This window comes from Rhinolophus hipposideros (assembly GCF_964194185.1).
Source record: "Rhinolophus hipposideros genome assembly, chromosome: 1".
Lineage (NCBI taxonomy): Eukaryota > Metazoa > Chordata > Mammalia > Chiroptera > Rhinolophidae > Rhinolophus > Rhinolophus hipposideros.
The window spans coordinates 9,555,233-9,577,738 of NC_138047.1; the positions used below are offsets into that span (position 1 = coordinate 9,555,233).

A 22,506-nucleotide genomic window follows, 5' to 3' on the forward strand; every position below is an offset into this window, starting at 1 on the left:
TACTGACTCATGCAGGAGGAGGAGCTCAGGAGTCCTGGAATCATAGCCACCTCTGACAGTCTGACCACACCTTACAGACCACTCAGCCTTGCTTTTGACAGCTGTCACTCAAGGGCACCAGCTCCAATAACATGCATGGAGTCCTCTGAGAGGGGCAACATGCTTGCAAGGCAGGACTTGCCACAAGTGAAGCCTAGACTAGAGAGAGAGAGATGGCTATTGTTGACTGTAAGCTCCCTGAAGGCAGGATTGCATCTCACCATCTTTGATGGCTGAGGCAGCAGTGAGCATGTCCACACTCATCCCTCCCACAGGCCCATGCCTGTAGAACACGTTCAGAACTATTACTGAGTGTTGAGCGCAGGGATGCCTTCAGCCTGCCCCTGAAGTCAGATCCCCGATGTGGATTCTGTCTCCCATCCCACACTCTGGCAATTTCAGAAAGGAGACAATCAGCCCTCACTAAGTGCCCACGTCACCCCACTGCCAGGCAAACGAGTCCAGCTGGGCCCTCAGCCATGCTGTGCCCGTCTGTGGAATCCTAGCATACGAGCGTCCTAGTAAATGTCCTATAGGCTGCTGGCTTCTCAGGGCTCAGAAATGCTGTCGATCGGCCAAATGCATTGGACAGTCTTTTCATAAGTGATGTCAAGACAGAATTGGTTCCTGTGAAATAACCTAAACCCATTTAAAAAGTAATCCTTGTGTTCTTTTCTTCAAGGAAGCTAAAGGTTGGGACTGCTTTGTTTTTCCCTAGGAAAACCTCTTTTTCGTGATGGAGTATCTCAACGGAGGAGACTTAATGTACCACATCCAAAGCTGCCACAAGTTTGATCTTTCCAGAGCAACGTAAGATTCCTTGGGAGGGATTGGGGTATTTCCATCGTTGTTGGTAGTTTCTATGTCTCCCCACAATGCCCACGGAATACTTTTCCCCGATGGCATTTTTGTTTCCTCACTTGGCACACCTAACTCCCAGGATACGGTCATCCCAAGGAACAAATCACACAAGGCAACAGTTTTCCCAGTTTGTGATGCTCACATGCATGTCAGCTTTGTTTCCTTTCTCTGTGTTTTGAAATCAACTGTTTAGTTTCTCAGGGAGATGCCTAATTCATCCGGCTTCTATGATAAACGATCTGAGCAGAGAAGAAAATAGTCACCCCCTGCAAAGAAAGCAGTCAGGTATAGCACAGATCTTGCACGGGGCACAGGATGAAGCGTTAGCGGAGGCCCTCAGTGGGAAGCCCAGCGTGAAGCATGAAGCATGAGAACCAGGAAACAGGAAGAGGCACTTAGTGTGAAAATAAATCTTCACCTCCTTGGGCAGCAAGCAACCCTGGATACAAACGCCAACCAGCTGGCTGCGTTTATCCGCTGGGATGGCAGGTGAGTCCCACAGGACTCCCACCACTCTTCCTCCCGCGGGCCCTGTTTCCTGAGTGGTGGCGGAACCACGGTGACATCCAAAGCACAAACTGTGCCAGCAAGTCCCTTCACAAATGCTGGGTACACGTGAGCTTTATTTCTTCAATCATCTTTCACTCGCCCCTCAGGAACGCTTTGACTGAGGTTGACCTGGATTGAAAGATGGACCTGCCCACCAGCTCCTGCAGAAATCTTGATGAGATGGCTGTTTGGTGACCTCCAGCTACTGAGGAGCACGCCGCTGACCTCATAGCCTTCAGGGGCCGTCAGCCAAGTGCCCAGACATAACTGTCTGGGATTTTTTTTCGTGCCAGAAAGGATTCACTGGGTCCTGCGTCCTTCCCAGCTCTGCACGACACGCAAGCCGTCAGACACACGCTAGCTAGTGTGTCCTCGCCGGCGGTGTTTGCGTGCTTCTGTGAAATCCAGCAAACCGCATGACCAGGAAGCTCTCCTTAGGTCTAGCTGTAATCCCACCAGTGATGGTGTAAACTTGTTTCCTTTCAGTCTGTCCCTGAATGAAGAGCCCCGTATCACCCCCATCTTCTCATATCCTTTCCTCCCCATGTTAGGCTGCATTTCATGCACGTAAATAAGGCAGGTCTATTTGGAATGACCCTGCATACAGGTCTAAGGGCTCCACGCAGAGTTTTAAATAAAAGGGAAAATTATTTTCCTATTATGCTATACTATTACTATATATTTAATGTTCGTGTTATACTATTACTATATATTTAATGTTCGTGTATGTGTTATGAGGGGGGAAATGACAGTTTGAGCATTGTGGTTTAAAATATAAGCACCAGCTGCGGGGAGCAGGGAGTACACGCTTCTGATGCCAGCTCTGCTTCATCTGTCAGGGCTGACATCCGCCCTTTGCTAGGGTGAAGCAGATTGTGTGTGTGCACAGACCACTCGCTAGACAAAGTGGGGGGCTGCCTGGTTCCGTTAACGCTCTCATGTGAACCCTCATGTTCCTCCCCTCAGGTTTTATGCTGCTGAAATCATTCTCGGTCTGCAGTTCCTTCATTCCAAAGGCATTGTCTACAGGTAAATTTTACTCTTTGGAGAGAAACACTGGGATATCTGGATGACCTGGTCCCATTAATGTAATCATGGTATTTGAGTGAAGTGAAATGGCCCGGTGGCAGAAAGTTCCACACCCAGGCTTCCTGCCCGTAGGGATAACACAGACGATGATTCAGTAACAACCAAGGAAGAAATTCCAGTCTCAAACGCACTAAGGTCCTGAGCTTACTTTGTCCTTTTTCAGGTCCTTACTCTTCTTCTCCCTCTCACCTCCATTCATCTCCTTTCCTTCCACCATTCTTTGTCTTTGATACCTTGTTGCTTCCTCCCTCTCTTCTGTCCTCTTCGTGTCTCTTGTGTCTGCGTGGATTTGCTTTGGGCCACCCAGAAACGCCGGCTGAGTGTTCCTTTTGGGTGGAGGCAGAGGGGAGCTCCGCCTTGAACACTCAGACATACTCATGGAAAGCTGTGGGAGCCCACGAGATGCCACGCGCACCCTCTTTCCTGACTGGGTGTCTATCCCATTGGATACCCTCCTTCACATCCTCCTTAGACAAAAGCTACTGTACTTCACTCTCCTGACTTCTCTTCTCAATACAGCGTTGACATACAAATCTTCAAAAGCTGATTGTCCTGCTTTCTGACTCACTGCAGATTAAGGGGGAGAAATAAACATAAAAATGGAGCTAGACGGGAGTTTGGCTGAGTTGCTGGAGGCCAGCACCACGATGCAGTGAGAAGGGACAGTTGGGAACCTGACATACAAGGAAGACACACACCAGCTAGAAGGAGAGTGGGACAATGCTCTCCTGTGGCAAACGTTCACGGTCCCGACCCAAGGTCATCAATAAGGGGTAGGTGACGGCCCACACGGACTGCTGAAGACAGCAGCTGTGTGATCCAGTCCTGAAGTTTTCCATCAGGGATACTCAGTACCAGGTTGGGTGCTTACAGAGTAGGCTGACAGTTCACTTAGGGAAACCATTTCACAGGGTGTAGCCAAAGTGAGGGCTGCCCGGCTATGAGTGATGAGACAAGAGACCGCCCCCTCCTACGGCAATTCTATCTTAACAAAATTGTCATTATTAAAGTGAGGTTTTGCTTTGCTTGTGTTTTGCAGGGATCTGAAGCTAGATAACATCCTGTTAGACAAAGATGGACATATCAAAATAGCGGACTTCGGGATGTGCAAAGAGAACATGTTGGGAGATGCCAGAACGAACACCTTCTGTGGAACCCCTGATTATATAGCCCCTGAGGTAGGGACGTACAGTGCCCCTTCCCGACCCCACACACCTGCGCCAACCACTGCTTCTTCCTCCCCTGCTGATCAGAAGATCTGATGCATTCTCATTGGGGACTTGACCTTGTTTTCCCCAGTATTTCATACATGCGGCGCACACAGGGGCTGCTGTTACTCTTTCATGGAGCACAGTATTCATTCAACCCCCGGCCTTAAAATATATCCATTCTGCCCAGACCCACCAGAGGCAACAGCGGCGAAGACCCGGGTGGATGCTGAACAGGCTCATAAGTATCCACCTGAATAAGTCCAGTGGTGTCATCTGGGGACCAGAAAAACCTACACGGTGGTCCCCAAGTGCCACTGTGTGAGCACAGAGAGGATCCTGGAGTCCATGGACCTGCATTCCCTCCTTTATAAAATGAGGATAGTACTTACGTCACATTATTACAAGCATAAAGGGAGAACCTATGAAAGCTGATTTTATAAAGGCATCACTCTCATATTCTGAGCCCCCAGAAAAAGGTGATTTGCCCGGAAGGCTTCCTTCCATCCATCCATCCATCCATCCAACTCTCTCCTCCTTTCCCCTTGTTATGGAGTCCTCCCCAGCTATCACCTCAGGGAGATCAGACACCCCCGTACCACCTGATCCTCCCCACAGCATGACACTTGTCATCCTTGCTTTTTCATCTTTGAATCTCTCTGCATTACCAGCCAAGTCAGGGGCTATTTCTTATTCTACTTTTACTAACTTTCTATTTTGAAATAATTATAGATTCATAAGAAGTTGCAAAAATAGTACAGAAACATCACCCCTATGTACCTTTCACCCAGCTTCCCCCAGTGATCACATCTTACGTAACTCTGCTACAGTCTCAAAACCAGAACATTGATATAGACACACAGTGTGTATCGTTCTATAGCATTTTATCACATGCAATTTTGTCAAGAGAGAATCACATGTAGATTACTGTGATCTTATTCACTCTTATATCCAAGGACAGACTGCAGGGCTCGGTGCTAACAAATAGTCTTTCGGAAGAATGAATGAATATCAGTAAATGTGTGAATGGTGCTAGTTGTTTGATAGGCAGTGATGGACCTCAGATTTCCGGGTCAAACAAACTTAGCAGCAAATCTCTGTCATTGCCAAAGTAATTGTGCCATCCTGACTATCAAAAGTATGTGGTTTTGCCCTGGGCTGATGTGGTATTTAATTTTGATTTAACCTGGTCTAAATACAAGGTTGGCCTCTGGTCAACAAGAAATTACAGCTTTTAACTTCCCTGTCTACAAATGCCTTATGCCACATCTTTTCTCTGGCAATCCTTCCTTCCTGATTCTGTTTCCCTCGACATCTTCCAGAATTTAGCTTCAGTGACTTACTTCTCTCTTTGCAACTTTAGTCTTTTTTTCTCATCTTCAAGCATGCTTGTCTTCACATGATTCCATCATTGGTCCTCTTCTCTTCCTATCGACATTCTCCATGAGCAACTGTATTTATGATTATGATTTTAACTCCGAAGTCAATATGGCCAGCCCAAACCAACTACTTCTTCCTGCTGTGGACCCATATGTCCATTTTCTTGCTTGAAATCTCCAACTAAGTGTCACAGGCCATTCAAACATAACAGGTCCCAAACTCCTCTCTGTTGAGCTTGCTCCACTCCCACCCATCCTTCTCTTTTTCCCTTCTTGGTGAATTACACATCCATGTAGCCGGAACACTAGGACTTATCCAAGCTTCCTCCTTCTTCCTTACCCCTCCCGAGTCCAAACACACAGACCTTTTAAATTTAGACCACAGAGACCTCTCTGTCTATTCCCTCAGTCCTCAGAATGAATCCCTTTACTTGAATCCCTCATGCTTCTCCAGTTCCTTCCCCTCCTCACTGTTGGTACCTCACCCCAGGCCTTTGCCATCTGCTATCTGGACCCCAGTGAGGCCCTTTTACCTGGCTTTCCTCTTCATCACCGTCCAACTGCCAGTGCATCTTCCTTATATATTTGCAAACGTTTTGACCATGCTCCCTCATCAATTAAAAAAGCATCCCAAGTACATATATATTTATTATATATAAACCTCGTATATTATTGCCAATATAGTCTGTGTGTTATAAAATATGCATCAAAAGGAATATCATCAGGTTGAACTGAAGATGAAATAGTTTTTAAATAACTAAATTTCATTCCCTTTATTAATAGTACAAACATATTTATGCTTCATTAAAATAATGAGGTTAAATAACAAAAAAAACAGGTTTCAGAACATACTGTAGCTTTCAACTCACTAACTAGGAGACCTGAAGTAAGACTTGTAACCTCCCGAAGTCCAGTTACTGCCCTCGGTAGGTCCTGGGACCTACCTCAGGGGGTCTTATAAATGAAACACAATGTATGGGAAACCTTCACGCATACCAGCAAAGCATTTGCAGACATTCTAACAGCATATAATTGAATATGAATCTACATTTTTTTCTTCCTCCTGACTTAAGGCTGAAATTCTTTCTTAACATCACCTAGCTTTAGAAGGCTTCGTTTCCACCACAGCTGTCTCCCGTCCTCCAAATTTCTCTTCACTTGTCCTGCCAAATGAAGTTGTTTACAAAGATGTGATGATACTCCAGCAATTTCTGATTGCTTTGGGCTCCCCCTGGTGACACGTCCTGGGAATTGCCTGTGAACTGGGCCGCTCTTTAGTCAAATTTACCAGAACCAGTTGTGCACGTGTGTGCGTCTTCATTTCCTTTATTAGTTCTCCCTAGGTCTACTTTTAGATTATTCTTTAAGGCAAAGGTAACTTTTTCTAAACTTGAAAGTGAACTTTAGCGTTTAAATATTGAGTTAAGGCTAGTGGAGAGCGTTTTTATCCTGGAAATCCGTGGCAGATTGCAAAATTCTGTTGGCAACTAGCTCTTTATTTTCACAAATGGGTACCAGTTCATCGAGACAGATATTTATCACGTAACATCTAGTCATTTCCATGTGACAAAGCACTTTGTCTTTCCTACTTCTCACTGGATCCTCACAGCAACCCCAGGGAAAAGCTGGCCAGATATTATCACTCTTCACAAAAGACGCTTAGAGAGGCCGGGGATTCTGCCCGAAACTACACAACAAGGGACTAAGCCAGAAGGAGAATTGCAGCATTTTTGGCTGGCCATCATGGCTACTTCGTTGTTGCGGTTGTTTTTTTTCAGCGAGTCTTGTTAGAGACGCTTTCACAGTATGTCTAAACTTCACTTCAAGCTTCTCTCCTTTCCCAAGGACAATCCTGGGGTGGGGTCGGGGTCACAGACAGCTGCTCTGCACATTTCTCTACTGCATGAAAAGTCCAGCAGCATCAAGACATGCCGCTTTGCTAGAAAACACTGGAATGTCTAGAACTGTAGTGTCATTTTTCTTTTGTAATGCCATCAATGCTACAATTCCATCATTTATCCCAAAGGGGGGGGGGGGCGCGATTCCATTTCACATAAGGAACGCTCTCATAAAATGATCTCTGTATGTGTGTGTGTTTATGTGGATGTACTCACACACATGCACTGAGCTAAGACTTAAACTGCAGGGTGAAAAGGATGGCCACCCCTACAGGGTCCCAGTCTTGCTTTCTAAATTCTGTACTCAACACTTCATTTTGTTTTGGGCAATAAAGCAGCTGGCCCCAGCCCATCCTGGCAGCAGCCATCATGAAAGATAAGGATTTCCCCCTTCCATTTAACAATTGTTGTTGTGCTCCTATGTAAGGATTTTAATTGTGGTAAAATATACAGACCATAAAATACACCATTTTACCCATTTTTAAGAGCACACTTCAGTAGTATGAAGGATATTCACATTGTTGTATAACCGGCCCCCAGAACATTTTCATCTTACGAAATGGGAACTGTACACCCACTAAACAACAACTCCCCACTTCCCCCCAGCCCCTGGCAACCACCACTCCATTTTCTGTCTCTATGAAGCTGACTACTCTAGGTTCCTCATACAAGGGGAATCATATATTTGTCTTTTTTTGTGACTGACTTATTTCGCTCAGCATTCATCCATGTTGTATGTAGCCTGTGTCAGGATTTCCTTCCTTTTTCAGACTGAATAATATTCTACCATATGTATAGACCACATTGTGTTTATCCATTCATCCATTGGACCCTAAGTACTGTTTTAGAGAAGGTGACAGCACGGTTTGCTGGGATGACAAGCATTGAGCAGAGTGACATATACATTTTCTGTCTTCTGACCTTAAACACAGAAGTGGCTGAAAGTCCAACGTACCAGCCTTTTCTGCCAGGAAAGTGGCTTGGTGAAAGGGTAGAAATATTTTTAAAAATTAGTTGGGCTTCCAAACTTTAAATCCACTTCCCTAAAACATACATCAGACCAGCATTACTCAAAACACTGCTATCCAGCTATGCATAGCGCTTAAGAGATCTGCCGTCTGTGTCTGAACACATTGGTAACCTACTCTCTTGGCATAGTCACAATGTTTGATTGTCCATAATGGCAACCTCAAATAGCGATGAAAATGGTGAGCTGTTAGCTGTACAACCATGACCAGTTAGGCTTTAGGGAGTGGGCTTGGTCCGATGACCTCTCTGGGTGCTTGATTACTTCTGGAAACTTCATGCAAAGACTCAGGACAGTAGGAGAAAAACGCGTGGATTGGGTTTGGTCCCCTCATTGGCACTGGAGTATTTGGATATATACCTGCTCTTTTACATCTGAATCTACCAGTTCTCATATCACAGATGGGAAATGAAGGCTAATGGCACTGGTCAGTCATTTTGCTTAAGGCCAGAGGAAAAGGAGAATTGAAACTCAAAAACGTCTACTCAATTTTGGCATTGCCCACTCATTTCTATCCAAGTTTCTCAAAAGATGCAGTTGTCAGTGTGATCTTGGCTCAAATCATACCTACTGTCATCACCCTCCATGATTTACTGAGTGGCGCTGAGAAGTCCATGTGGGGTTTTCACTCCCCGACCTCGTTTTTGTTATTGATTACGTCTCTGCCTTTCGGTCACACAGATCTTGCTGGGTCAGAAGTATAACCATTCTGTTGACTGGTGGTCCTTTGGCGTTCTCCTCTATGAAATGCTGATTGGCCAGTCACCGTTCCATGGACAAGATGAGGAAGAGCTCTTCCACTCCATCCGTATGGACAGCCCCTTTTACCCACGGTGGCTTGAGAAGGAGGCTAAGGACCTTTTGGTGAAGGTAAGAAGTGAAGTCAAGGAGACTTTATCAGATTGGTTTTCTCATCAGTATTCCTACCCACTTCCAGGCTCTGATTTATACACAGTAAACAACAATTGTATCGAACCAAATTAAAATGGGATGCTTGGCATCTGTGTCTTAACTGATGCACTGACATTAGATAGCAAGATGGACGTTAGATAGCAAAATGAGGGTAACATAAACCCTTGTGCACATAATTTACCAAAGAAATGCACAGGAACCAGTTCCATGACTCTTGGATGCCCTCACTTTGAGATGTAATTAGTCCATTGAACAAGCACAGTCTGTGGTTTAAAACTCCACTTTTTGTTTCCCGTAGTCCCTGTTAAACCTATTCAGTCCCGTTAAACTTCCCTGTTTCTGGTTGAGAACTTGGAAAGGACGCATGACTTTTCTGCTCAGTCTGAGGCAAAAGACAATCACTCATCACTCTGAAGTCATAAACCACCACCTCCATTGACAAAACTGTTCAGTGCAAGATATGAGTCTCTACATCCATCTTAACTCTATAGCAAAGACTTCTCTGCTCCCTCTCCTCTTGTCAAGTTCATGGTGGGTAGCCGCTCACCTGTAGAGACGGGAGTGTGGTCATACTGTGTGTCCTGGTCATACTGTGTGTCCTTGTTCTCTTCCCCTGAGTTTCTATTTCAGATCACACCAGGGAGAGGATGGAGGAATAATAAGGAGAAAGAACTGTTTTTATATGGCTGGGTGGCTTCATGCTCTTTCAATCTGGTGGGTTGTTAAAGCCAAGGCTTTGGTGAGGCATTCTAGTAGGGTTTTTGGAAATACCCATCACTGGAGACATTTTTGGCTGAAGCCCTTGAAATACAGGCTACACAATGCATTCCCCAGCCCAGCTCCTGTACCAAATGCTAACTCATCAGCACTCCATCTCACTGACTCTCTCGCTGCCCGTTGCCTGCTGAGCAGAGTCTCTTAGGCAGACCAGCTTTCCTGCCACATCCTGTACTTGTGTCCACTGGAACTACTGATGCATTTTTCACCCTGAAATTCTAAGAATGCAGACTGTCACCATCTTAGCGGCAATCTCCAGAATTCACCATCAGAGCCACAGTCAGAGGCCCCATCCGTGATAGCCAGAATCAACAGAGAATCGGTGTGCAGTGCTACAGGTGTAAACTGAGCTCTGAGGGGTATCAGCCATGAATGGGCAGCCCCCAGAGCAAACCAACACAGACACATAAGAAGCACCTAAAAGCCATCATTCAAGATTTGGACTTCAGGGCCAGCCTGGTGACTCAGGCGGTTGGAGCTCCGTACCCCTAACGCCGAAGGCTGCCGGTTTGATTCCCACATGGGCCAGGGGGCTCTCAACCACAAGGTTGCTGGTTCAACTCCTCGAGTCCCGCAAGGGATGCTGGGCTGTGCCCCCTGGAACTAGCAACAGCAACTCAACCTGCAGCTGAGCTGAGCTGCATGCTCCACAACTACGACTGAAAGGACAACAACTTGACTTGGAAAAAATCCTGGAAGTACACACTGTTCCCCAATAAAGTCCTGTTCCCCTTCCCCAGTTAAAAAAAAAATTGGACTTCAGGAAGAGTCTCAGGTTACCCTTTCTGAGGATGCAAAATACCATCTACAGTACAGGAGTTATAAAAACTGAAAATAAATCATGGTACTACGATATGCCAGTTACGTATAATAATAATAATAACCTGCATTTGCTGAGCTGTCCCAGCAACTATCTGGATAAAAGAGACTTTCCAGTGTGATCAGGAAGCTGACAAATCGAAGAGAAGTGGACCAAGAATACAGGTGTTTTGAACAAAACTGTGTGTTTTGATTTCTGGTATCTCATATCTCAGCTGACTTAAACAAACAAAAAAAAATTTAGGGAAATAATTTTTAGCCTCATGCTTCCTGTATTGAAAAGGGACACAGGGTAAGAGCTTCTAACATTAGAAGTTATCAGTAGATTTTAAATGTAAACTCGGGAAAAGATTACCAGGCCCATCTTTTTCACTAGTCTACTATTTTTTCATGACGAATAACTGGAATTAAATTTAAAGGGCATACACTTCTACCTGGCTCATGCAACTGACCATTTGTCTAGGTATTTGAAATGTGGAGGCCACTTCAGAGCTCTCCCAGAGGCATCAAGATGGTGACTCTGAAGTGCTGACAAATCCCCATAAAATACCTCACCCAAGCCTGGTGGTATTTAAATCTCTGAGCCAGTTCAACTTAGCTTTCACTTTCTGACTGTTATCCAAACAAGCAATTAACTTAGCTCCCCAAACGACTCATTAAAAGGATTTCCAATGACAGAACAAAACACACATAAAATGAAAGCTGATTTCAAAATGAACCAATTAAAAAAAAGATGAAATTAAAAATGAGAGCAGGATTGTAATGTAAACAATTTTCTTTAGATCAAGGCAAGCTCAACATTATTACAGTTGTTACATTTATTTCACACTTGGCTTTTCCAAGGATTTAACATGAGGTATGTTAGTCGGCTCTGGCTGAGGTAACAAAATACCATAGGCTGGGCAGCTTAAACAATGAAAAAAATATTTGCTCACAGTTCTGGAGGCTGCAAGTCCAAGATCAAGGTCCGGCAGGGTTGGTTTCTAGTGAAGGCTTTCTTCCAGGCTTGTAGGCCACTCTCTAACAAGGCAGGAAGCTCTCTGCTGTCTCCTCTTACAAGAAAACGAATCCTATTGGAGCAGGGCCCACCCATAAGGACGTAACCTAATTAGGTCCCTACTTCAAGTACGCTCACATGGGATGGAGGGTTCAAAAAGTGAATTTTGAGTGGACACAATTCAATCCACAGCATGAGGGCTGCACTGAGAAGGCCCGAGCCAACAAAACCCACCAAAAAAAGGAAATAAGGAAGAGGCTTTGGGGCTGTCGGAGACCGGGGCACTACCGTAGCAATCCACCTTCAACTGTTGATTTTGCATAAAGCCGAACAGTTGTGCTTCCCAAACCCAGCTGCACCCGAGTCTGGAAGAGCTCCCAGCAAGGAGTGAGAGTGAAGGAGTAATTGAGGCTGAGTTAAGCAGAAATAACTCCCTGAAAAGATGCTGGGAGCACTGGTTTTAAAGGAGAGAAAGACTGGGTAAGAAGAAAGGATTGCTTCCAATTAGAGGAGAAAGATGAAAAGTCATGTGTACGGAATAGTACTCAGTATTAAAAAGGAATGAACCATTATTGATGTACAGAACACTTGCATTGATCTCAAGGGCATTATGTTGACTGAAAAAAGCCAATCCCTCAAAAGGTCACATACTGTATGAGTCTATGCATGCAACATTCTTGAAAGGACAACATTGTAGAGATGGAAGTCAGATTAGTGTCGCCAGGGGTTAGGGTTCGTGGAGGCAGGGGATTGATTATAAAGGGAGACCTTTGTGGTGGCGGCACAGTCCTGTATCTTGTTTGTTGTGGTGGTTACCCAGATCTACACACGTTATAAAACGACATAGGACCAGACACACACATTGCACCAATGCGTTTCCTGGTTTTGATAGTGTACTACAATTATATAAGACATAAGCATTAGGGGCAACGAGGTGAAGGGTTCACAGGACAGCTCTATACCATCTCTTAACATACCGTGACTCTGTATGTATAGACTGAATGTGACCCTCCCCAAAAAATTCATAGGTTGAAGCCCTAACCCCCCCAATGTGAAGGTTATAAGAGGTAAGGCCTTTAGGAGGTAATTAGGTATAGATGACCTAATGAGGGTGGGTCCCCCATAATAGGATTAGTGCCCTTTTAAAAGGAGGAAGAGACAGCTCTCTCTCCAAGTGCATCACCAAGGAAAGGCCACGTGATCACACAGTAAACAGGTGGCTAACCATGAGCCAAGAAGAGAGTCCTTACCTGAAACTGACCAGGCTGGCACCTTGATCTTGGATTTCCAGCCTCCAGAACTGTGAGAGATCAGTGTCTGTTGTTTAAGCCACCCAGTGTATGGCATTTTGTTATAGCAGCCCAAGCAGACTAAGACACTGTAATTCTTTCAAAATAAAAAAGTTAAAAAAACAAAACAAAATCTAAGGCGAAATGCCAGCAAATGCCAAAAAAATATCTTTTACCAAGTTCCAGAAGCAGGAAAAAGATTTGCTGCAAGAGTAGAAAATTAATGTGGTCGAAGAGAGCAGAAACCAAGACAATTAAGGATAAAGAAGGGGAGAAAAAGGACTGGTTAGTGAAAGGAGTTCCAAATCCACGGGGAAGAGTTTGGACTTATTCTTTCTCACGTGAGTTCGTAAAAATTCCATGTCCTTGCTCCGTGGGGAAGATAGTTCTCTCCCAGTTCTAGCAGCTGGGATGATAAAAATGAGTTTCTTTCATGCAATTTACTGACTGTAAGACCAGCTTCTGGCTTCATCTGTGCTCCTCGATTGTTCTATAACTTTTATCCAACAGCCCACATATCCTTGAGCTCACTTTTTTTTTTCTGCACACATCCAAGGTAATATCATTTCTGAGACACTCACGTGGTGAAACCCAGAATGAATGGGTCTTCTGGAAAAGCTGAACAAAGCAGCATTTAGTGGCATCTGTTACAGCAGTGGTGTCAGAGCCAGACTCTGTCCGTTTTAGCTCTCGTAGTGCAGGGGTGCATGGAGCACACTGAACAACTGTGCCTCTGGGGAGGCTGCCCTCCATCAACACTTACAGTGGGGACGCTGCTGTCCAGTTGACTCTTGCCAAAGGAACGCTTCTCTCTTCATTTATTCATCCAGGATGTCCTGTCCATTTGTTTGGGAAATGATGGAAAATTAATGACCTCAAACAGAAATACCTCTCCGTTTTGTAGAAAGATAATCTGAGGAGAGAACGAAGAAGGAGAGATGATTCCAATGACAGGTGCTAAGCACTGGGGACCATCCTCGGCAACTCAACATTGCTTGCTTTCCCAGACAGTCGAATAAATTTAAACAACTCCAGCTACATCCTGGCCATTCATGTAAGCAGTGGACTATTTCCTATAAATGTAAACCACCTTTCTGACAGCTTTTATGGACAAAAGCCAGTCTTTCTTCATGAACACTTATTCTCCCGATGCAACTTCCCTGCCACAGAGCCAATGACCTTCTGTGAGGTGACCAATCATCTTTGGGACTCAGGAGGGGGAGGGGCTGATTTGCTGCAGGCCAGGAAGCTGATAATTTACTCTTCGGTGCTAAACTAGAAAGAATTTTGAGTCTTGAAACTAAGGATCACATTATATTCTCCTTATACATTTTATCTTTTAAAATACTTTTTAAAAATTCCACAGGTACATATACCAGGTTCAGAAGGCTCTCTGTCATGATTCTCTTGGTACAAATGCCACATGTTACTGGAAAAATCTAATGGGGAATGTAGCATGGTGCACACTTGGCCTAGGGAAGTTACATCGAACTTAATACACTAAAGCATTTCATTGTAATAACGTACGCTAGTTTTTGGTGTGGTATTGAGACCCTCACATCTTCTCTCTTACCTTGTTTCATCACAATGTCCTTAAGAAGTGGAGGGCAGTAATTATTATGATCATTCCAAGGGAAGGGATATGGAGCAAGTCACTTACTTCCTCTGCTTCTAAAAAAATCACCCTGCTTTTCCATCTGGTGACACATACTGGTGTCTGAGTCTAAAAAAAATACGTTTTACTGTGAACTTTGTGCCTTTTCTATATGCTGTCCTTTTTGCTAAAAGCAAGAGGCTGACAGAAGATGAGGGCTGAAGACACGTAATCTGCAAATATAGAGTGGCAAGACAGCTTACTCATTTGGTCAACAAACATTCATTGAACATCTACTTTGTGTATGGCACTCTTCTAGACTCTGAAAGAAAGAGAAACATAAATGGTGCCTGCCCGCCACAGCTGGCCCTGCAGTGGGGAAGATGGTCACAGATACCTGCGTGCCAAAGAAAGGATGCACATGGCTTGTATTCATCTTTTGTTATTGGCATACATTGAGTAGTACAACTTTAATACAGTTTTTTCCTTTCTTAAAGTGTGTATACATTTTTTGGCACCCTCTGTCAGACAAATAAGTTCGCAAACTCATCCTAGAAAAAGTGCTACATACCTCATTGCTGAATATCACTACGGTCACCTTCAAAGTCCTCCCCTTGGGAAGCTATGCACCGATGCCAGCGCCTAGTCCACCTTCAAAGCAATTTTGGAACTCTTTTTCTGGAATGGCCATCAGAGCTGTCGTCCTATTACCTTGATGTCCTGACTGTCATCAAAATGTCTTCCTTTCAATATTTCCTTTATCTTCGGGTAAAGAAAGAAGTCACTGGGGGCCAGATCAGGTGGGTAGGGAGGGTGTTCCAATACAGTTATTTGTTTACAGGCTAAAAACTCCCTCACAGACAGTGCTCTGTGAGCTGGTGCATTGTCGTGATGCAAGAGCCATGAATTGTTGGAGAAAAGTTCAGGTTTTTTTGTCTAACCTTTTCACGCAGCCTTTTCAGTACTTCCAAATAGGAAACTTGGTTAACTGTTTGTCCAGTTGGTACAAATTCCTAATGAATAATCCCTCTCACATCAAAAAAGATTAGCAACATTGTTGCAACAAGTTCACGAACTTAATTGTGAGACCTCATATACATGGCTACTTCTCTAATGGAGGGAAGATGTCCCATGGAGCACAGAGAAGACTATCCAATACCAGAAGTAGGAAGGGGCTGCTTATAAATTAGGCTCCCCACAGACTGGACCTGTTTCCTTGAACAAGTTACTTAGCTACTGTGAGCCTCGGTTTCCTCAACTGACAAGTAGGATAACAACATCTGCTTTTTAAAAATCAGGATGATAATAGCTAAGGCATCTACCACAATGCCCAACTCAAATCAATCATGTGACAATAACTGTGACCTGAAAAGGAGGGAGAGCTCGCCATGAGTCAAGGTAATTAAAGAAACCTTCACAGGGAAGAGGGGCTGTGAGCTGAGCCCTGAAAGGCGGATCAGGATTTAAAGATGAGAAGGAAATGGGAGCAGAATGTGGGGAGAGGTATCCTCTTGCAAGATGGACATCTCATTAGCAAATGCCAGAGGTAGGAAAGACAGGTGACACATTCCATGAGTAGACACGGCTGAACAGCAGAGAGAGTTACAATAGGAATGGAAATGAGTGTTGGCATTTGGCTACATGGAGCCTGGAATGCCCCCCCCCTGGGCCTCAGAGAACCCTGGGGGCATAGGGATCACCTTCCCTCACCCTGCATTTTACAGGTGAGGAAACTGCACCTCAGACAACTTGCCCAACAACACATGGGTAGCAAGCCTCTTGGGTGACAGTCTCATGTTATTTCTGCTGTGCAGTGGTTTGGAACCCCAAGTTTCCATTGGGAGGTGGCAGCAGCCACCATATAATAACAGGAGAGGAAGTTAGGACCATCCAATGACTTTTAAAAAGATTCTCCTAATTCAAACAAGACAGAAAAACTCTTTCATTACAGTATGTTGTTTATTTGTTTATTTTGGTAGAATAGAGATTTTGAAGATATTCAAGTACTAAGGTAACATAAGTAAAGCAGTGTTTTAAATCACAGAGACAGGCTATTCCAATAAGAGGTAAAAACAAGAGATCCCTGCAATGTAGGTACGAATGGAGATCAAGTCCTGCCAAAACCTCCTGGAAGATCACTGTGTCTCACTGTGGTTTCTCTTTAAGACCCACAGCCTCATATGACACCCTGTAACTAGCAGTTACTTTATAAATAAACATCTAGCTGATATAGGAAAGAGGGGTGACTACTCCACACACTCAGGGGACCCATGACTTATCTAGGTTGCAAATTTGGACTCTCTTATTCCTTAATGTCTTTGACATGTTTTGTTTAAGTTTGACGAGTTTCCAAGTTTCTTTCCCGTCCTGGCCATTGTTCATTTTAACCTCATGGGGAAAAGTAACAGGAGAGGGGACAGTGCAAAGAAGAAAATGTAGCAGGTCAGAGATGACTAAAGATGATTTGAATGAAGTATTACTTGTTCAGCCAGTTTGCGGGAGTCACGAGTGATTCTCAATACTCAGCTGCTTATCCAAATCTGACTGTCAGGGCCCAGTTTACACTATACCTGACCTGAGCGTTTCCTGTGGTGAGACTAATCCTAAGAAGGCAGCTTTGTAACAGACCGAACTCGATTAACGGGCAATCAACCAAACAATAAATAAATTGATAACTTCCTCTATGTTGTTAGGTTTTACAGACCAGGAATTAGTACATGTGTGTGTGTGTGAGAGTGTGTGTGTGAGTGTGTGAGTGTGGGTGTGAGGGTGTGTGAGTCTGTGAGTGTGGGTGTGAGTATGTGTGTGAGTGTATGTGTATATAAGTGTGTGTGGGGGTGAGTGTGTGTGTGGGGGGGGTGTTGTTGTTTCATTTAGCCCTCAGAACAGCCCTGTGAGGAAGACACTGCACTCACTTTCCCCACGCAGACATTAATCTCAGCGAGCCCTGTAACTTGCCAGAGGTCCTATAAATAACACAGGGCCCAACTGGTTTCCGACCAGGCCTGTACAACTCAAAAGACAGCATTGCTAGGGCCACGCATAAGGAAGCAAAAGCTCAGACTCCACAATATTCGGAAGGCTTGTCGGAGGGAGAATGTGGCCACCACTAGACTAGAGTCAACAGTTTATCACGGTAAGTAGAAAAATAAAGTTTGAAAAGCAAGTGGCCATAAAACCAGGCCTTTATCTTTTAAAATCGAATTCCTGTGACTCCGAGCTCAGCTCCTACACTAAGAAATGCAACCTGCATCTGAGGCTGAATGTTTCTCCCTGGAGAAGTAACTGCTCCCTTCCTGCTCCTTTTCAGCTCTTTGTGAGGGAACCTGAAAAAAGGCTGGGAGTGAGGGGGGACATCCGCCAGCACCCTTTGTTTCGAGAGATCAACTGGGAAGAGCTTGAAAGGAAGGAGATTGACCCACCGTTCAGGCCTAAAGTGGTAAGAAGCCACCGGGGACCATTTGGTTCCAACCAGTCTCTGTTTGCTCCCAGGCAGCCTGCCTGGCCCCTGGAGGGTGGGAAGGGTCGAGTCTTAGTTATGCTGCCATATAAAAGTGACTTTTGATAATCTTAGAAAGCTGAGCTGTTCGCCATACTGAACAGTATTTATGAATAAGTGTTTGTTTTTTCATTCTCTCTCCTTTTTCTGTCATGAGCACCAAATGGACCAGGTGGCTTGAGGCGAGTTTGTCCCAATCGGTGTTGTGTACGGAAGAAACTGAGATGTTTAATAATGAAGTCAAAGTGGGGAGGGGAACCAATGGTAGTGAAGGAGGTGGATAAAAGAAGAGGAATATATTATCTGCAAAACCCCTTCTCTCTGCTCCCCTGTAGGTTAAAAGGACAGAGGTCAAATTTGGGCTCCCCGTTTTTTCAAAGGTTGCCAATCCTGCTTCCAATAAGCTAGAAACATTAGAGCCATGTGAATTTATACAACGGAATTCCTCTATATGCATTTAATTATACTATTCATAAACTGATGACTCGGGATCTTAGGGAGGTTCCATAAAAACCATAAAAGATCATCGGTAAGTACAGTGGTACCTTGGTTTTTGAACATAATCCATTCCGGAAGACTCTTCAAGTTCTGAAACGTTTGAAAACCGAGGCACAGTTTCCCCATAGAAAGTAACACAAAATGGATTCATCTGTTCCAGACCTTTAGAATCAACCCCTAAAACTGCAAATTTAGCATGAATTTTACTATCTAATGATAACATAGATGCATATAATTTACGGCGTTCGTAAACCGAAATGTTCGTCAACAGAGACGTTCGAAAACCGAAGTACCACTGTGTTGCTTTTGTCTAGTTAATCCACAGACACCGATATTGGCATGCACGGGTTATAGTCAAGCTCATAAAAGGAAAGGTAATTAACTCAGTGGCTGATTTTCTTCCCTTTTTCCCCCTTCAACTCTGATCAAGAAATCGCCGTATGACTGCAGCAATTTCGACAAGGAATTCTTGAATGAGAAGCCCCGGCTGTCATGCGCTGACAGGGCATTGATCAACAGTATGGACCAGAACATGTTCCGAAACTTTTCCTTCATTAACCCAGGGATGGAGAAGCTGATGTCCTCTTGAAGGGCCCTCCAGACACACGAAGCAACACGCCTCCGCGCTGGGAACTGGTTCCAGTGACACTCCCTGGGTTCCTTCCCCACTTGGAGAAGAAAAGAAACACTCAACAATATAAAGGCTCAGGCTTGTTAGCCCCTCACTGACTTTGAAGCTGCAGCAGAATCCAACTCAGAATCCAACTAATGACAATGGTTTCTCCCCTGTCATCTTTCACAGCCACTCTTGAAGTCAGGTCTTGAACTACTAATCATAGTTATTTACTTGAAAGATGGATCTCCACACTGTGAAAGATTTGAAAACTGAATCCTGCTCTAAATGATGGCTCTTCACTTGGGCACCAACTGCTGACCAATGAACTACTTGATGACTCAAGGAGCAAACATTGCAAGACTGAAACAGCACATTGCCTGGGGTAGTAATGGATTTCATTCAGCTGCAGACAAGTAACCACTAACCTACTGTATTCTGTGCACATCTGTGGAAGTGTAAATGGGGGGGAGGGGAGCAAAGCCCTGAATAGGTTTTCATAGGAATTCTTCACAATAAACACAGCTTGTAACTTGAGATGTACAAATCCATTCATTCTGATGAGCAATGAAATTCACGAGCAGAGGAAAATGGGAAGTGGGAAGAGCTTCTGTCACTAATATGAAAGGTTTGATAGAACACCTACTCTGGTTATCTTGTCAACATAGATACTGAATTGAGAGTCCAACAAAGATAGAATCGTGGTCCTCCTGCCAGGAAAACCTTTCCATCCATCCACTCTCAGTTGATTTCTGTATCAGTGGCAGTCCCTCATTGCCATCCTAACATTATAACAAGAATAGAAATAAAGTGCATAATTCTTCTGAGAGAAAAGAAAACCAATCCCTTATTGTATCATTACTGACGATCTGCTGACTCATAAGTCTCTCTGTAGGCATCACTCAAGATGAAAGACCCACGCATGCTACCTTGTAGCAGTCAGTCTTGTTTAATTAGAATTCTAGCTATACATTGTCAGTATCTGTGCTGTTTGTATATTTTGATAAAATGTTGTGACTCAATAACAAAGAGGTGGATATGTAAAGATGAAATAAAAGAAAGTGGCATTTTAACAGTTTAATTCCCTTCTTGTCACACCCCCCACCCCCCAAGAACTTAGTTCTGTTGTGGTTTATCATCAAAATGTAACTAGCACTGAGTTGATGTTTTAAATGTTGGGAATCATTAAAAATCCCAAAATGGGTGAGAAACTCCGATAACCCTTAAGTCATTGTATACTGTTCTCTTTTCCCTTCACAAGATTCCTTTAAGGAGTGGTCTCCATGTATTGTCTCTACTTCAACACCCGAATTCAGCTCTTCCCTCCGACCTCTCTCTTGCCACTGCTTCCTTAAAGGATTACCTTCCTTCTGGCCCTTGTGGAATGTTCTAGATCCTCATCTACCTTTTTATTCCAGGAAAGACCCTTTGTTTGATCTCGGCACCTCCTTCTTTCATCCCCTCCACCTTTGATTACCCTCTCGGCTGGCCCCTTTTCCTCCTCCTGCCCCAAATCACTTCCAAGGCCCCCTCCTCCTTTCCTTCCCTTTCCCTTGGTTCTCTCCTTCCACCTCCTGTCTTCAAGGATCACTCGACACAGTTCATCTGAAACCCATACCACCAGTTCTAACCTCTCTGCCAGGCTTCAAACAGGTTCCATTAACTCATTCTATTTTCTTACGATCTTTCTTTCTCGTGTATTTCCTATTTCTGTTAATAGCACCATCACAGGCCCTGTCCTCCAGACTCAGAATCTCAGTCATGGTTGAACAGTTGACCATCCCCTTCTCTCTTTCTAATTTTTTTTTTTTAACTAAGTTGTCATGATTCTGCTCTGCAGTCTCCAAAATACATAACCATCTCTCCTTTCTTTCCTATTAATCATGGCTGGATCAATCTCCCCATCTTAAGTCTCTCTCTCCATTTTATTTCATATATAATATACAACATATAAACTTTAGGGTAGGAATAACTGTTCGTCTACCCTCTTATATCAAGTGCCTGGGGCCTGCAAATTAAACTAACAAAAAGTAGAGACACAAGAGAAGCATGCTTTTATTTATACACGCAATGTGCATACACAGTGAAGTGCTCAGTGACGAATAACTCAAAGGGGTAGTTAGAACTTGGGGCTGAACTACCTAACATAGCATAAAAGGGAGGGGAGAGAAAGCAAAGGCTCCAATGGGAAGAACAAATAGGCTTCTTTAGGAAAGACAAATGGGGTTTCAGGAGAACAAACAGGAAATAAGAAAGTTTGTGATAATATTTGTTCATACAGGTATGAGTGGTCTTTCCATCTTCTTCAGGGCCATAAAACCCCCCAGAGAGGGAATTTATGGGAAGTAGGTTTACTCCTAGTCTCACTCATGCCCCAAAGAAGGAATTTACAGTGGCCCTTGTTTCTCTGCAGTTTCTGTTTTCAGTCCGATAAGAAAATTCCAAGGAAGCCTCTTTCTGCATCTGTTGCATCTTAAATATCTTTAGCTTAAAATAATCCTTATTATTTATGAACTATAAAAATATTTTCTTCACAAATCAAAGTTTTATCCCACCACACTCTGCTCAAAACCCTGTGTAACCCTCCCTGGCTAACACCCATTCAGGACCACTCACCCATTTGATCCCCAGACAGCCTCTCTGCCTTTACCTCTCATTTCTACATTTCACTCACCTGTGCTCCAGTCAGTCTGCATGTCTTAGCACTGCCTGTACACACCATCCTTTCCCAACTCTGTGCCTCCCTGATGATGCTAGTTTTTCATCCCCACGTGTTCGATGTCTTCCTGTCTCTCGAGATCCAGTTCCATTCGCAGGTCTACAGTGAGGCACCCTCCTCTCCTCGCCCACCTCCCACACAAGCCACTGCATCTCTCACTTCTCCAAGCTCCCGTCGCATTGCGTTTCTCTAAGCTTCTCTCAGGGCACTCAGCATTTTCTGCCAGGCTGTAAAGGGGTATGCTTTGCCTCCCTTTCTAGGCTGCAATCCCAAGGGGCAGGATCTCTCTCCAGTTCATCTTTATACTCCCCACAATTCCTTTGTATATTCGTGCTCAAAGGAGTTGTTGGGGAAATAAGTACATAAATGAATTCTCTGTTTAGTATTTGACTAGTGGCGCCTCAGAAGGTATGTCCACCTGGAGCCTGAGAATGTGACCTTATTTGGAAAAAGTGTCTTTGCAGAGGTCATGGAATTAATGTTTAGCCTAAAGACAACCTGAATAAATCCAATTCTAATACTGTATTTAAAATCACACTCTTGTGCTTCCTTCTAAAACATTGTAATACGAGATTAGAAAACCATGCAGTCAGTCTGTTACTCATTCGACATTTTTTTGCTTTCCAATCAGAAAATCATTCCAATATTTATTGTGCACCTACGATGTACCTGGAAATACCTGGCCTGTCTTCTGGATGCCCCCCAAAAAAAACTCTAAGAATGTTCCTCTCTATGCCCT

At 44.1% G+C, this 22,506-nt stretch overlaps 1 protein-coding gene across 6 annotated transcripts in view; it reads left to right on the top strand.

The window, feature by feature from the left end:
• PRKCQ (protein kinase C theta) overlaps positions 1-22,295 on the top strand; it is a gene marked incomplete at its 5' end in the record, with an annotated part of 113,669 nt that extends 91,374 nt beyond the window's left edge. For all 6 annotated transcript variants that reach the window (XM_081053970.1, XM_081053969.1, XM_081053972.1 and 3 more), the window contains 6 exons: positions 758-849; positions 2,416-2,478; positions 3,578-3,716; positions 8,732-8,920; positions 17,749-17,877; positions 18,866-22,295. In XM_081053970.1, the coding sequence (XP_080910096.1) occupies positions 758-849; positions 2,416-2,478; positions 3,578-3,716; positions 8,732-8,920; positions 17,749-17,877; positions 18,866-19,024 (771 nt within the window). In that variant the 3' untranslated portion in view covers positions 19,025-22,295. The remainder of the gene's footprint in view (positions 1-757; positions 850-2,415; positions 2,479-3,577; positions 3,717-8,731; positions 8,921-17,748; positions 17,878-18,865) is intronic.
• Positions 22,296-22,506: the final 211 nt, after the last annotated feature.